The sequence below is a fragment of the Bubalus bubalis genome, chromosome 2 (assembly GCF_019923935.1).
Source record: "Bubalus bubalis isolate 160015118507 breed Murrah chromosome 2, NDDB_SH_1, whole genome shotgun sequence".
NCBI lineage: Eukaryota > Metazoa > Chordata > Mammalia > Artiodactyla > Bovidae > Bubalus > Bubalus bubalis.
In genome coordinates, this window is record NC_059158.1 from 62785637 (window position 1) to 62800752 (window position 15116).

The following is a 15116-nucleotide window of genomic DNA, read 5'->3' on the forward strand; positions in this document are numbered from 1 at the left end:
ACTCCCAAAATTCATTGTTTTTAGAACTATTTTTAATATCAAAGTATCTTTGATTAGCATTCGTATCTTTAATATCAAACTCAGTTAATTTATTAACTGGGTCCCAAATTTTCATAATACATGAGTCAGGACACTACCACCATGGGGTCTACCTGGCCTACCGTCTCGTTCTGTGAAATCTGTGAGCTAAGGATGGTTTTATAATCTGTTTAATCACTGAGAAAATAAAAGATGTTTTGTGATGTAAAAATTTTAAACTTCAAATTTTACTTTTCATAAACTGAATTTCCGGCCATATTCACTTGTTCATACATTAACTATGGTTGCTTCTGTGCTAGAAAGCCATAATGTAATAGTTCTGACAGAGACCATTATACTCTCCAAAAGTATGATGTTCACTATCTAGCCCTTTATGGAAAAGATTTGCCAACCTCTGTATTAGTACAGCAGAAATGGAATAAAAAACCTGAGAAATTATTCCCATGCTTTATGGATTTAAAAAAAATATTTTTCAGTATCAAAAGTTCATTACTTATAGAAATTTAAGGCTACTACAGATTTTATCAGGTAATATGCATTTCTTTCATCTCAGTCTTTGATACTTTTAGTATCTTTTCTAATATTATCTAAACAGCTACAAAGTTTATTCAACACATGACATGTTATAGAAACTTCTCTGGATTACGGTTTTTCCTAGAACTTAAATTTATGAATAATTTAAATCACTTTTTCCATAATTTTGACAGCTTCAAGAATTCTGAACTTTATGCTTCTTTTTCTACCTCAGTTGGAGAAAACTGGAAATTTCTTTCACCATTAAAAACCTATCAGAGAGTACATTACTCTTACATGTTAAATCTTTAATTAGAGAAGTATGTAAATCAGAGTGCCTTAGAATCAGATTTGCTAAAGGTTTGCTTATTTCCTTATCAACTTTTGAAAACATGAATGAGAGCTTTGATTAAAAATAATTTATGGTAAAACTTTTTTGTGTTAAAAGACAACCTGAAAGCATGGGATTTCTAAAGCTGGGGACAATCAGTGGCTTGGTTGGATATTTATGCACACTGGTAGAATTAGTTCTCCTGAAAATAGTTTTGATCTGGACTTCCAATCATTTCTTATCAACTATCATTTTTTAAAAGATCTACATCTATAGTGTACATGATTTTGTATGACCTTTGAGATCAAATAATTTATAAGAAATTATTATAAATAGAGTAAATGACTAATTGAGTATCTTCATCATCACTGGAATATAAAAATTCTTTATAAATACATTTTTTCTTCTGGAACTATCTGTCATAACCTCACTGACTAAATTTATTAAAGGAAATCCAATCGTGTAAAACAAAATTTTCTCAGATGTTTCTGCTTTAATGCTGGCTACTGTCAAGACTATTATATAGAGAAAAGAGAAGATATCACATTCTCTGAAAATGTATGAGTCGGCACTGGGATACATAATGGTGATGACTGACATTCTTTACTGTTTGGTCCACCTTTTGGATCTTTTCAAAAGACTTTTAAAACCCAGGAGCAAATATTCTGAATAAATTTGGATCCATATCACAAAGTAGCAAGTTAACTGATATTAAAAAATTTCCTTTATCGCTGTACTAATGATCGATCTTGTTAAGTTTTCCTCAGTACTTTTTATGTTTTTACAAATAGAATCTTGAGATCTATGCTCATATAAGGTATCTATATAAAGAATTTAATAACCTTACTGACCAACAATTTGTTTATTGATGGTATTTTATCCAAAAAGGTACCTTGTCTGAAAAGGGTTTTTCAGGAGAGGGGTTATCTTATGTATATATAATATTTTTTCCACAGGGATTCTTCTTTTTTTTTTTTTTTAAATTTTATTTTATTTTTAAACTTTACATAATTGTATTAGTTTTGCCAAATATCAGAATGAACCTGCCACAGGTATACATGTGTTCCCCATCATGGTTCTTTATCAATAGCTACATATTTCTATTTGGCAGGTGTTTTATAAACTGATGAAATTTTACCTGTAGTTGGTTAGAGATACTTCTTATTTGAACATACAAATACATCTTTTCTAGTGAACCAATCAGTTTCATATCTGTGTCAGAGAATTCAGCTTGAGTTTTATCTCAGCTTGCTGACTATTTTGGTGAACATACCCTCTGGAAATTTAATAGGAAAAAATTCAAGTTCATTTTCTGCTGGGTAATGAGGGCTGACTGATTTACTTGATATACTTTTTGTCTCTTTATCTTCATGGCATGTATGTAATACCAGAACTCAGCATCTCCTTATACCAAAATTCTAATCAGAAGCATTGTCAAAATTTTGTTACTCAGGTCTCTATTTCTCTTGCTCTTAATTTTTTGCTCAGAGTTATAGGAATCATCTTATTGGACACTATGTTAATGTTTTAAAAAAACATTTTATTTTATAAGGGAAGTAAGCATAGTAATATCAGGTATAAAAACTTCAATGCTCACTCTGGTGAGGTGGTGAGGAAGATTTGGAAATATTGGTATTAATATTTCGAGAAAACACCTTTGACAGAGCTGAAGATACCTTTGCCAGCATTTTAGATCCTTGTTTGGGAACATCAGACCTGGAAGTTTCTGTGGACAAAGCAAAGCAGTATAGATATTTATTAGACATTCTAGTTGAGGCAGTAATACCATAGGATTAATGATTTTGAATTCAGAAATTGACATTTATAAAATATGGGATTTAAAAAATATTCACAAAGATTCTGTTGATTTAATCCTTCTAACACCCCTGTGAAGGAAACAGAATGATATCCCCATTTTTGGATATGAATCTTGATGAAGTCAGAAACCCTACCTAAGGTCACATTAGTAGAAAGTCATCCCATGTCCATAGGGTCTAGCTTTCTGCCTCTCATGGCATCATTATACCTGCTCTACTTTGATACTTCTCTAATCAGGTGTTCAAAGAATACCTTTCTTTTTCTAGCAGAAGAACCTCTGAAAAGGTAATGAGTTAAACTCACATAGAGAGTACTGATAACTTTCTTTTTTTTTTTATATAAACAGTATATTTTATTTATTTTTTTAATTTAATTTTATTTTTTAAACTTTACATAATTGTATTAGTTTTGCCAAATATCAAAATGAATCCGCCACAGGTATACATGTGTTCCCCATCCTGAACCCTACTCCCTCCTCCCTCCTCCCTCCCCATTCCATCCTTCTGGGTCGTCCCAGTGCACCAGCCCCAAGCATCCAGTATCGTGCATCGAACCTGGATAACTTTCAACTCTACACAGCGAGACTGTCTATTTCAGAGTGCTCAGTTGAAAACAGAAGTGCATTAAAACTGCTATTATTTCTCATGACTTTGGGTAAATTTTTAGTTGACTGACTTCAAGTGATTTCTTTTGTCATGTGAAAGAAGACTGTATGGATAATAAAAGTTTCCATTTGGAATTATTGTTCTGTATCACATGGGATTTGGAGAAGGAAATGGCAACCCACTCCAGTACTCTTGCCTAGAAAATCCCATAGACGGATGAGCCTGGTGGGCTGCAGTCCATGGGGTCGCTAAGAGTCCGACACGACTGAGCAACTTCACTTTCACTTATCACTTCTTCAGGGCATGGACTCTTAGAGAATATCATATTAAAATTTAACAAAATGAGTATTTTACATGTAAAGACAGAGGTGAATATTTATGTACTTTTATGAAAACTTATGACAGGATGTGACAGGACATGAAAGCACACATGATAGTAAAAGCCTATCTTTTCTTATTTCCACTTCACACCAGAATTCATGACTATACCTCTTATAGTTACTAGATTTGTTTTTTCTAGCAAGGTGATCTTCTATGGTTAAGCAAAAATGTTGTTTAGTCACTAAGTCACATCTGACTCTTCTGTGATCCCATGGACTGTAACCTGCCAGGCTCATCTGTCCATGGGATTCTCCAGGCAAGAATACTGGAATGGATTGGCATTTCCTTCTCCAGGGTTATCTTTCTGGCTCAGGGATCGAACCCAGGTCTCCTGTGTCTCCTGCACTGGCAGACAGGTTCTTTACAGCTGATCCACCTGGGAAGCCCCTTAAACAGGAAATTTAAAGCTGTCAGACGTGAAAAGTGAAAGTGTTAGTTGCTCAGCTGTGTCCAACTCTTTGTGATCCATGGACTGTAGCCTAGCAGGCTCCTCTATTCATGTAATTCTCCAGGCAAAAATACTGGAGTGGGTTGCCATTCCCTTCTCCAGGGGCTCTTCCTGACCCAGGGTTCAAACCTGGGTCTCCTGAATTTCAGGCAGATTCTTTATCATCTGAATCATCGGGGAAGTCCAAGAAAGCCAACACAATAAAGAATAAAAAAAAACTATGTTTAGGTTTTTTGTGCATGCCTGGTTGGTCAGTCGTGTCCAACTCTTTACAACCCTATGGACTATGGCCCACCAGGCTCTTCTGTCTGTGGGATTTTTTGTTCAGGCAAGAATAGTGGAGTGTGTTACCATTTCTTTCTCCAGTGGATCTTACCAACCCAGGGATTGAACCTAAGTCTCCTGAGTCTCCTGCATTGGCAGGCAGATTCTTTACCACTGAGCCACCTGGGAAGCCTCTGTTTAGATTTTTCCTGTGCTATTGTTTTTTAAATTATCTAAAAATTAAAAAGGAAAAAGCCAAAATCTGTAGCAAAAAGACAGAAGTATGGATGAAAGAGAAAAATGTACATTCTGAAAAGGAAAGATAAAAATTTTTCTAACATGACTGAGGCATTATGACAAGGCTTCTGAAATTCTCATTGGAGAGGTAAGGGTTAATGTTCTGAAAACTTGGTGGTCTTGTTAAAATGCAGATTTCTGGGCATCATTACTCCAAGATACTAACTTAGCCAGGATATAGAGGGTCTGGGAATCTTCATGGTCAAAAAGGTATTCTGGGTGGTTCCAGTGTTGTAAAGCAGTTTCTAGAAACACACCAAAGCCTGCCCAAATCCATATTCACTATTAGAAGACTGGGGGGTGGCTGGTGTACTAGGTTAATAGCATCATTCCCAGAGTGAACAGTGAACTCTTGTGTTTATCAATTAATAGTTCTTTTCACAACAAAACTATAAGGTATCTTTGGTCATTACCCACTAAGGACCTAGTTCTGGGATGCAATGGCAACTATATGGATCCACAGTGTAGAGGGAAGAAAGAATGTAAGATAAAAAAGGAAGATATGTTTTTGAACCCTAAAAGCTCTCCATTTGTTGGCTGTATAACCTCCGATAGTTATTTACTCCATTTCTCATTTGTAAATTAGGGTTCTAAGACTTGCAAAGGGAATATTATATGGTGTAGGAGATATAAACAAGTTTTGTTTCATTCATCAGGTGTTTTGAAATAACATCATAAAATCTGAAAGTCAGGATTTTTCACACAAAACTGTCTCTACTTTCTTCTGAAAAATGCTAAGACCTGAATTAGAAGGCCTGGCAACAAGCCAGCATGCCAATGACTGGACATGAGTAACAGCTCCCTTCTTTAGATGGGGCATGCCATGGACCCCTGCTCAAACACTGCTCGTTTGTCACCTACTTAGCTCCTGTGATCATTTGAGTATGTCAGCTATGGTCATGCTGAATGAGCTCAGGCTTTGAAGTCTGGCAGATCTGTATTTGAACCCCAGCGCTGTAGCTTACTAGCTTGGGGTGACCTTGAATAAGTTATTCTCACTTTTTCTTTAGTAAAATGAAGATAGCTGATACCTAATCAATGTTAGTTCCATTACCTATTACCTCTTTGGTTTAAGAATTGCATAGTAAACTGCAAGTGGAAATAATACCTTAATATTTTTATATAATATTTGTATTTTTATATATAGCAATCTCATATTGATAACATGCATCAAAACTGCAAAGGAGAAGTAATGTACTCATTCTAGAAGTAATGTTAAAAGCATAACGTATTTTATACCTGAAATGACTTCTTTTGAGGGATTCACACTGTGAAGAATATTCTTGTTTCCTTCAAAAATGGTGATAAACTGCAAGACAAAGCAAAGTACTGATTCAACCTTTTGTTAGATACTACATACTAGAGATACCTAGAAATCCTCAAGAGATGTAGCATAATCATTATAGCATTTTATATGACTTCTGTGTTCTGCAGTAACAATTATTCTCTGAGACTCATACATTTTGCCAATTATATGGCTAGGATTGACCCTTATCATAGATATGAACCAAGCTTGACTACCAAATAATTGAAGGCTCAGGTATCGTAACAGACAAAAAAAAAAAAAAATGTCAGCTGTGTCTCTCCTTCCTCCTCTTTGGGATAAACTGCAATGAGCAGTAAGTTATAGATTATTTTCTGATAATAAAGATAAGAGAAGGAAATAGATGTTTACTACATAACTCTTCCATTTATGGAAATCTTAGCTATTTCTGAAGAGAAGTCAAGTGGCTGTGTGGATCTAGAGCAGGGAACATGGCTCAGATACTAGCTTTATTCCATAGGACTTTATCATGTCTTTGAATGCAAAAGAAGCAATTTCCCCAGAAAGGCATGAAATAGCCTGGGACAGGTAGCAAGATTTCACTATAGCTATTCTAGAATGCTAGTAATTTAAAAAGGAAATAAGTCAATGAAGTAAGGCTAAATATATGTACCACAAAATGCCTTGTGTATAGATTATGAAAAGACCACCAGATATTAGTGAGTTCTACCACAGGCTCCTCCAAGAGGATTTGAGGCAGAGTTTGAGATATTTTGAACAGGATACTTGAAGAATGAAATGGAGCAGAGACTGTGTAAAGAACATATTTTCAGCATTGGCTGCACAGTAGAATTATCTATGAAATCTTTTTTTTTTTTTTTAATATGAATCCCTGGGTCCCATAACACCATGGAATTGAAGTCCCTGAAGGTGGGGCAGATATTGATACTAAAGAAAAACACATGACTCTATTGTGTGAGAATCAGAGTTGATAATACCTATTCTATAAGAAGGAAGCTGATGGTACCATGTGTCTCAGATGAATAAATATACTTAAGTTCTGCTAAGAACTTTCAGCATTACATTAGATTCAAGAGTATTTGCTGCTACTTCATGGAACATTATTAAAATAACCTTTTTAATAAAAAATTATAGGTTCTTTTTAAAAAAAATTTCTTGTGGTTGTTTTACAATGTTGTGTTAGATTTTGCTATGTAGCTAAGATAATCAGCTATGCCTGGATCCCCTCTTCTTTGGATTTTTCCCCATTTAGGTCACCAGAGAACACTGAGTTCCCTGTGCTATACAGCAGGCGCTCATTAGTTATCTGTTTTGTACATGGCAGTGTATGTATGGCAGTCCAAATCTCCCAACTCATCTCAACCCTCACTTCCCCACCACCCTTGGTAACCATAAATCTGTTCTCTACATCTGTGTCTCTATTTCTGCTCTGCAGATAAGTTCATCTGTACCATTCTTCTAGATTCCACATGTAAGTGACATTATACAATATTTGTTTTTCTCTCAGATTTACTTCACTCTGTATGACAATCTCTAGGTCTATCCATGTCTCTACAAATGACCCAGTTCCATTCCTTTAGATGGCTGAGTAATATTCCATTGTATGTATGTTCCACATTGTCTCTGTGGAACATCAACAGAGATCTCTGTTGATGGACATTTAGGTTAATTCCATGTCACATCTATTTTAAACAGTGCTGCAAGGAACCATTGGGATGCATGTGTCTTCTGATCATGGCCATTCTGACTGGTGTGAGGTGATATCTCATGGATTTGATTTGCATTTCTCTAATAATTAGTGATGTTGAGCATCTTTTCATGTGTTTGTTGGACATCTGTATGTCTTCTTTGGAGAAATGTCTATTTAGGTCTTCTGTCAATTTTTTGGTTGCATTATTTCTTTGATATTGAGCTTCATGAACTGTTTGTATATTTAGGAGGTTAATCCTTTGTCAATTGCTTTGCAAATATTTTCTTCCATTCTGAGGGTTGTTTTTTGTCTTACTTATGGTTTCCTTTGCTGTCCCAAAGCTTTTAAATTTAGTTAGGTCCTATTTGATCTTTTTGACTCACCTCCTAGAATAAAGAAAATGAAAACAAAAATAAACCAATGAAGGCTGATTAAATTTAATATCACTTAAAGTTTTTATTTGAAAATTTAAAAATATTGCCTATGTTGGAGTTGGCATCTTTTTCCTTTGCCTTAAAGTTATAGACACTGTCTTAGTTCTTTGTATGTTGAGTAATATTGTATTGTATCCTGACCTTTTTGAACAATTTATATGATTCTAAGAACTGTTAAAATCCTCTGTAGAGGGTTGATTTTTTTTTGAAGTAGTTAATAACCCATTAAAGTTCAGAACACACATCCTACCCCGCCTTCTGTGACAGTGCTCCAATGTAAATTTAGTTTTCAGGGTCTTGGCCGTATTTTTTAGTGTGTATCTCTATTAAGACTGTAGTTCAATTTCTCACAGCCTTTTGTCTATAGAACATCAAGTCAGTTCCTTGCATGCACATCTCAGGAGACACTTTATAAAAACAGATTTGGAGGGGTTCCTTTTTCATGTCCCTCTTCTCTTTGATTTCAGTGTCTCTGATTCTCAACAGTCCCCTATTCTGATTCTATGTTTAGAATGCTATGGCTGTAGCCTTCCTGTGTGCCGTCTCACACATCCCATGAAGGTATTGATGTCCAGGGTAAAGTAACAAAAGAAGGCAGAGAAAAACTTGGCAGGCTTCCCCCTAGTGTTCTTCATGTTACTGGAGACTAATTCCTCTGGTCAGAGAGAAAGATTTTCTCTCGGTCTTAAGTGCCTCACAGCTTTGTTGCCACTGTTGTACAGGTTCATGGCTCAAACTTGCCTTGAGAGAGGGCAGAAGAAGGGGAAATGGTGGTGAAAAGTGAGCTTCCCTACTTTCCATTTCATAGGTACTTCTTCCTAATTATGGTAAGACAGCCATGGTTTCTCTTGGAGCTTTCTTATTTTATCCATTCCCTCTATGTAATTACAGGATTTGAACTGCCCTGGGTCTATGCTAGGAGATGTGAGAGGAAAAAACACATGAAACTCATAATGGTTTTGGAGTTCTGATTTCCTGCCCCAAACTACTGAATCAGTTGCTTTTCAGAGCCCTCAGTAGTTGTCTAGAGAGTTTAATCAGTGAGAGGCACAACTGGAATGTGCTTTACTTTACCTTTCTCAGAACTGGGCTGAATAAAAACTGTAAGCACAATTTTACCATGGAAAAACAGTTAGTGAAGAAAAAGGACAGGAGCCAAAAGGGTGCAGATTAGCCAGCAGTTCAGATTGGCACAAGGAATAGCCTGTTAATCAGGTCCTTAGACTAAAGATTGTCTCCATTTTAGTGACATTTGATATTACTTGGAAAACATGGCCTAAGTGAAGCCTGAGGTTGTCAAACAGATGTTTTAGTTTAAAAATGAAGATTAGGTTGAGTGAGGAACTAACCCAACATCTTTAGAGATGTGGTAAAAGTTATCTTAAGTATGAGTTGTGAGATTTGACTCTGAAAATTACTCTGGTAATAAGAAGTGACTGGATAATCAATGGATTGGGTGTCATAGAGTTAGGGAGATTTGCTTAAAAATAGGATTAAATTGAGCCAAGAAACAACCACAGCATTAGAAGATTTGTAGCTTGGAGACTCATTGGAAACTTTCTAAAGAGGATTAGGAAGGAGGACACTTTCTGAGTTTACAGTGGAGCCTAGCTGGCTGGGTCTTCTGGAAAACTGTCTTCAGGCAGTCAGTCCTTAGGAATGCAGAGAAATAAATGGAATCAGCATTTATTTCTTATAACCTGCTCTCTTCCATTTTTGAAGCTTCTGTTTCTTCCCTGCTTCCACCAAATCCCTCACTTGGGTCTACTTGCCTTCAGTTCAGTTCAGTCGCTCAGTCGTGTCTGACTCTTTGTGACCCCATGAATCACAGCACGCCAGGCCTCCCTGTCCATCACCAACTCCTGGAGTTCACTCAGACTCACGTCCATCGAGTCAGTGATGCCATCCAGCCATCTCATCCTCTGTCGTTCCCTTCTCCTCCTGCCCCCAATCCCTCCCAGCATCAGACTCTTTTCCAATGAGTCAGCTCTTTGCATGAGGTGGCCAAAGTACTGGAGTTTCAGCTTTAGCATCATTCCTTCCAGAGAAATCCCAGGGCTGATCTCCTTCAGAATGGACTGGTTGGATCTCCTTGCAGTCCAAGGGACTCTCAAGAGTCTTCTCCAACACCACAGTTCAAAAGCATCAGTTCTTCGGCACTCAGCCTTCTTCACAGTCCAACTCTCTCATACATACATGACTACTGGAAAAACCATAGCCTTGACTAGACGGACCTTTGTTGGCAAAGTAATGTCTCTGCTTTTGAATATGCTATCTAGGTTGATCACAACTTTCCTTCCAAGGAGTAAGCGTCTTTTAATTTCATGGCTGCAGTCACCATCTGCAGTGAAGGGCCAAACGACCCATTCCTTCTCAGATTTCCTCCAGTGACTGCAGTAACAGAGTTAAGGAATGGAATTGTTTTCAGGTGCTAAGGAGGAACAGTGGCTTATCCTGTGCACTTAAGCAAGGAATGATAGCTTAACCCTAAGGTGAGAATTGACAGATTTCTTGGGTACCATGGACAAGTCTTAGCCTGGAGGAGAGATTTGAGCATGAAGAAATTGCAAATAGGGGAATACTTCCTGATGCCCCTCAAACAGCACCACATGGTCATTGATTAAAACAGAATATACTCAAATGGCCTCATATATTCTAATTATAAGGTATAGAAAAAATACTTACCTTAACACTGTTTGAATTTTCTGGCTTTTGTTCCTGAGAACTTGCTGTGGAGAAGAAGAAAAAAACAGGAAAAAAATAGTATTCTTTCTGAGGCACAAATAACATTGACACAAACCTGATCTTATTGTTTTTCACTGAAAAGTCATAGAATTAGGCTAATAGAAGCACTTGTTTCAGTGCACAGACAATGTGAATAAAACTGAAATAGGTGAGATCCCTAGATGTATGTAGCATATTTTAGTCCTTCTTTTAGGAATTATGAAAGATGAAGTGTGATGTCATAGGAAAGACAGGTTCTGTAACTTAATAACTATAAATCTAAGAACGACCACTCAATCCCTATGTGCCTCTTTATTATTTATTTTGCATGTAAAATAAGAAATTACCCTATATGTGATTCCTAAGGGCCTTTCCAAATTTAGCACTCTTTGATTCTACATAGCTAATTAAAAGCAGACAATTGGAACAAAGAGCTAGTCTTATGAAATATTCTGAGTGAGAATCAGGAGAATTTTGAGACAATACCAAGAGGAAACCTGGTGGAGTTGCTGCACAACTAAAAGTTGCCTAAATTTCAGGGGAAGTTGACACCAGTAAAAAAAATCAACCCAAGGAGGTAGAAATGATACTAGGAGATACGTTTCACAAAGACCCATCACTAAGAAGGCAGTTCACCTGCTGGGGCATCAGAAAACCTGAGTTTAAGTCTTAGCTTCACTACTTAGAGCTGTGAGGATACTGTTGAATTTAATCTGACTCCTCTCCCAGTTTCCTCCCCTTTGTAGACTGTGAATGAGACTATTTTCCTGTCTCTGTCTGAAGAAGACTTAATGAGATATCTCATGTATAAAAAACTATGCATTTTATAGACATGTACTCATCAAGAGTCAACACATGTTTGTTAGGATCAATTTAGGTTTTGGAAAAAAACAAAACAAAACAGTAGCAAGACCTCAGTTAACTCAAGAGAAGAGCTAATTATCTGACTTATCTGACAAGGTTGGCAAAATTTCATTGTTGGTTAATAATATTTCTAAAGTATCTAACTCTATATTGCACATAATTGAACTGACTTTTAAATGACTCAGGACATTTGGATTTACTACCATGGCTGTCATTCCAAACACTAGTTTTTATGTTTCTAGGTTAGGTGACTATCAACTTTCCAGGATGTACTAGGAATTTGTTTTGATGAAAAGTCACAGAAAAATTCCTGCTAGTTTAGGATCCTAGGATATTCAGATTCAAGTTATTTGAGATTTTCTTCTATATTCTATATAAAACTATAAACTAAAATTAGGAATATTTTATAGTGTATATAAAACTATAAACTAAAATGTTCAGCCTTAATCTTGTCATTCAACTCAAGATTTAAATATCCTATGGCTTATGTGACATCTCAACTTAAATATCTACTATCTTAACATATTCAAAACAGAATTCTTGTGCACTCTCTTTAGTTATTCCCATAGTCTCCCTTATTTACTTCTTTCTCCTACTATAAGCTTGTTTTAGACCCTTGGGGATATAGCTGTGATCTTCCTGGAGCTTATATTCTAGAAGGAGATAGTGAAAAAAACAAATACAAAGTCTGTCATACAGTAATAAGAGCTAGGGAGGAAAAAAAGCAAAGAAGTGGAATACGCATTGCCATCTTGACAATGAATCAAATCCCTTATGATTATACAGTGGAAGTGAGAAATAGATTTAAGGGCCTAGATCTGATAGATAGAGTGCCTGATGAACTATGGACTATGAGGTTCGTGGCATTGTACAGGAGACAGGGATCAAGACCATCCCCATGGAAAAGAAATGCAAAAAAGAAAAATAGCTGTCTGGGGAGGCCTTACAAATAGCTGTGAAAAGAAGAGAACTGAAAAGCAAAGGAGAAAAGGAAAGATATAAACATCTGAATGCAGAGTTCCAAAGAATAGCAAGAAGAGATAAGAAAGCCTTCCTCAGCGATCAATGCAAAGAAATAGAGGAAAACAACAGAATGGGAAAGACTAGAGATCTCTTCAAGAAAATTAGAGATACCAAGGGAACATTTCATACAAAGATGGGCTCAATAAAAGACAGAAATGGTATGGACCTAACAGAAGCAGAAGATATTAAGAAGAGGTGGAGAGAATACACAGAAGAACTGTACAAAAAAGATCTTCATGACCAAGATAATCACGATGGTGTTATCACTCACCTAGAGCCAGACATCCTGGAATGTGAAGTCAAGTGGGCCTTAGAAAGCATCACTATAAACAAAGCTAGTGGAGGTGATGGAATTCCAGTAGAGCTATTTCAAATCGTGAAAGATGACACTGTGAAAGTGCTGCACTCGATATGCCAGCAAATTTGGAAAACTCAGCCGTGGCCACAGGACTGGAAAAGGTCAGTTTCCATTCAAATCCCAAAGAAAGGCAATGTCAAAGAATGCTCAAACTACTGCACAATTGCACTCATCTCACATGCTAGTAAAGTAATGCTCAAAATTCTCCAAGCCAAGCTTCAGCAATACGTGAACTGTGAACTTCCAGATGTTCAAGCTGGTTTTAGAAAAGGCAGAGGAACCAGAGATCAAATTGCCAACATCTGCTGGATCATCCAAAAAGCAAGAGAGTTCCAGAAAAACATCTATTTCTGCTTTATTGACTATGTCAAAGCCTTTGACTGTGTGGATCACAATCAACTGTGGAAAATTCTGAAAGAGATGGGAATACCAGACCACCTGACCTGCCTCTTAAGAAACCTATATGCAGGTCAGGAGGCAACAGTTAGAACTGGACATGGAACAACAGACTGGTTCCAAATAGGAAAAGGAGTACGTCACGGCTCTGTACTGTCACCCTGCTTATTTAACTTACATGCAGAGTACATCATGAGAAACGCTGGGCTGGAAGAAGCACAAGCTGGAATCAAGATTGCCAGGAGAAATATCAATAACCTCAGATATGCAGATGACACCACCCTTATGGCAGAAAGTGAAGAGGAACTCAAAAGCCTCTTGAGGAAAGTGAAAGAGGAGAGTGAAAAAGTTGGCTTAAAGCTCAACATTCAGAAAACAAAGATCATGGCATCTGGTCCCATCACTTCATGGGAAATAGATGGGGAAACTGTATCAGACTTTATTTTCTTGGGCTCCAAAAGCACTGCAGATGGTTACTGCAGCCATGAAATTAAAAGACACTTACTCCTTGGAAGGAAAGTTATGACCAACCTAGATAGCATATTGAAAAGCAGAGACATTACTTTGCCTACAAAGGTCCATCTAGTCAAGGCTATGGTTTTTCCAGTGGTCATGTATGGATGTGAGAGTTGGATTGTGAAGAAAGCTGAGTGCCGAAGAACTGATGCTTTTGAACTGTGGTGTTGGAGAAGACTCTTGAGAGTCCCTTGGACTGCAAGGAGATCCAACCAGTCCATTCTGAAAGAGATCAGCCCTGGTTGTACTTTGGAAAGAATGATGCTAAAACTGAAACTCCAGTACTCTGGCCACCTCATGCGATGAGTTGACTCATTGGAAAAGACTCTGATGCTGGGAGGGATTGGGGGCAGGAGGAGAAGGGGATGACAGAGGATGAGATGGCTGGATGGCATCACCGACTCGATGGACGTGAGTCTGAGGGAACTCCGGGAGTTGGTGATGGACAGGGAGGCCTGGCGTGCTGTGATTCATGGGGTCGCGAAGAGTCGGACACGACTGAGCGACTGATCTGATCTGATCTGATAGTATGTTTATAGAATTCTGGTGTACTTACTGTTATTTTATGAACCATCTTAATAAAAATGATTTCCTCTTTCAAGGTGAGAGAATGTTTCTTAAGTAATACCTGAGTGAGCTGTATGTTCAAAATACCCAGGGTAAACTTGAGGTTCAGATTTAAAGGCCACTTCATATAGTAGGCACAAACTCAAATTCTTGGACATGCTACCACTGTTAGAACCATATTTATTACCTGAGGTTTCAACAAATAGAGTGCTGGATAGTCCTCACACAAATGTTCTAAGCACTCAATATAATTATAGGTTAAAAAAAAAACAAAGTGAGGTCCATACTAGCCACATTTAAATATAAACATATGAATTTAGCTCTAAAGGCCTTTTTTAGGGGTACATTTGGATTTGGTTAAGCACAAAGATAGGATAAGTTCTCAAATAAATTGTTAAATTCTAGTATCATGGTTTCTGGTTCAGCTAGAAACTATGATATACACCCTGATTTTGTGGATATTTCTCACAGGAGCATGGTAAACATAAATTCATTTATCACATCATATTCTTGACCAAAATCATTAATAATAACATAAACTAGTTCACTTATTTTAACACCTG

The 15116-nt window shown here is 37.0% G+C and overlaps 1 protein-coding gene across 1 annotated transcript in view; it reads right to left on the bottom strand.

The window, feature by feature from the left end:
- Window positions 1–2402: 2402 nt before the first annotated feature.
- FSIP2 (fibrous sheath interacting protein 2) overlaps window positions 2403–15116 on the bottom strand; it is a 140842-nt gene continuing 128128 nt past the window's right edge. The window contains exons 21-23 of the mRNA XM_025273720.3: window positions 10791–10834; window positions 5936–6005; window positions 2403–2609 (exon numbers count right to left, since the gene is read on the bottom strand). Of these exons, the coding sequence (XP_025129505.3) occupies window positions 2470–2609; window positions 5936–6005; window positions 10791–10834 (254 nt within the window). The 3' untranslated portion in view covers window positions 2403–2469. The remainder of the gene's footprint in view (window positions 2610–5935; window positions 6006–10790; window positions 10835–15116) is intronic.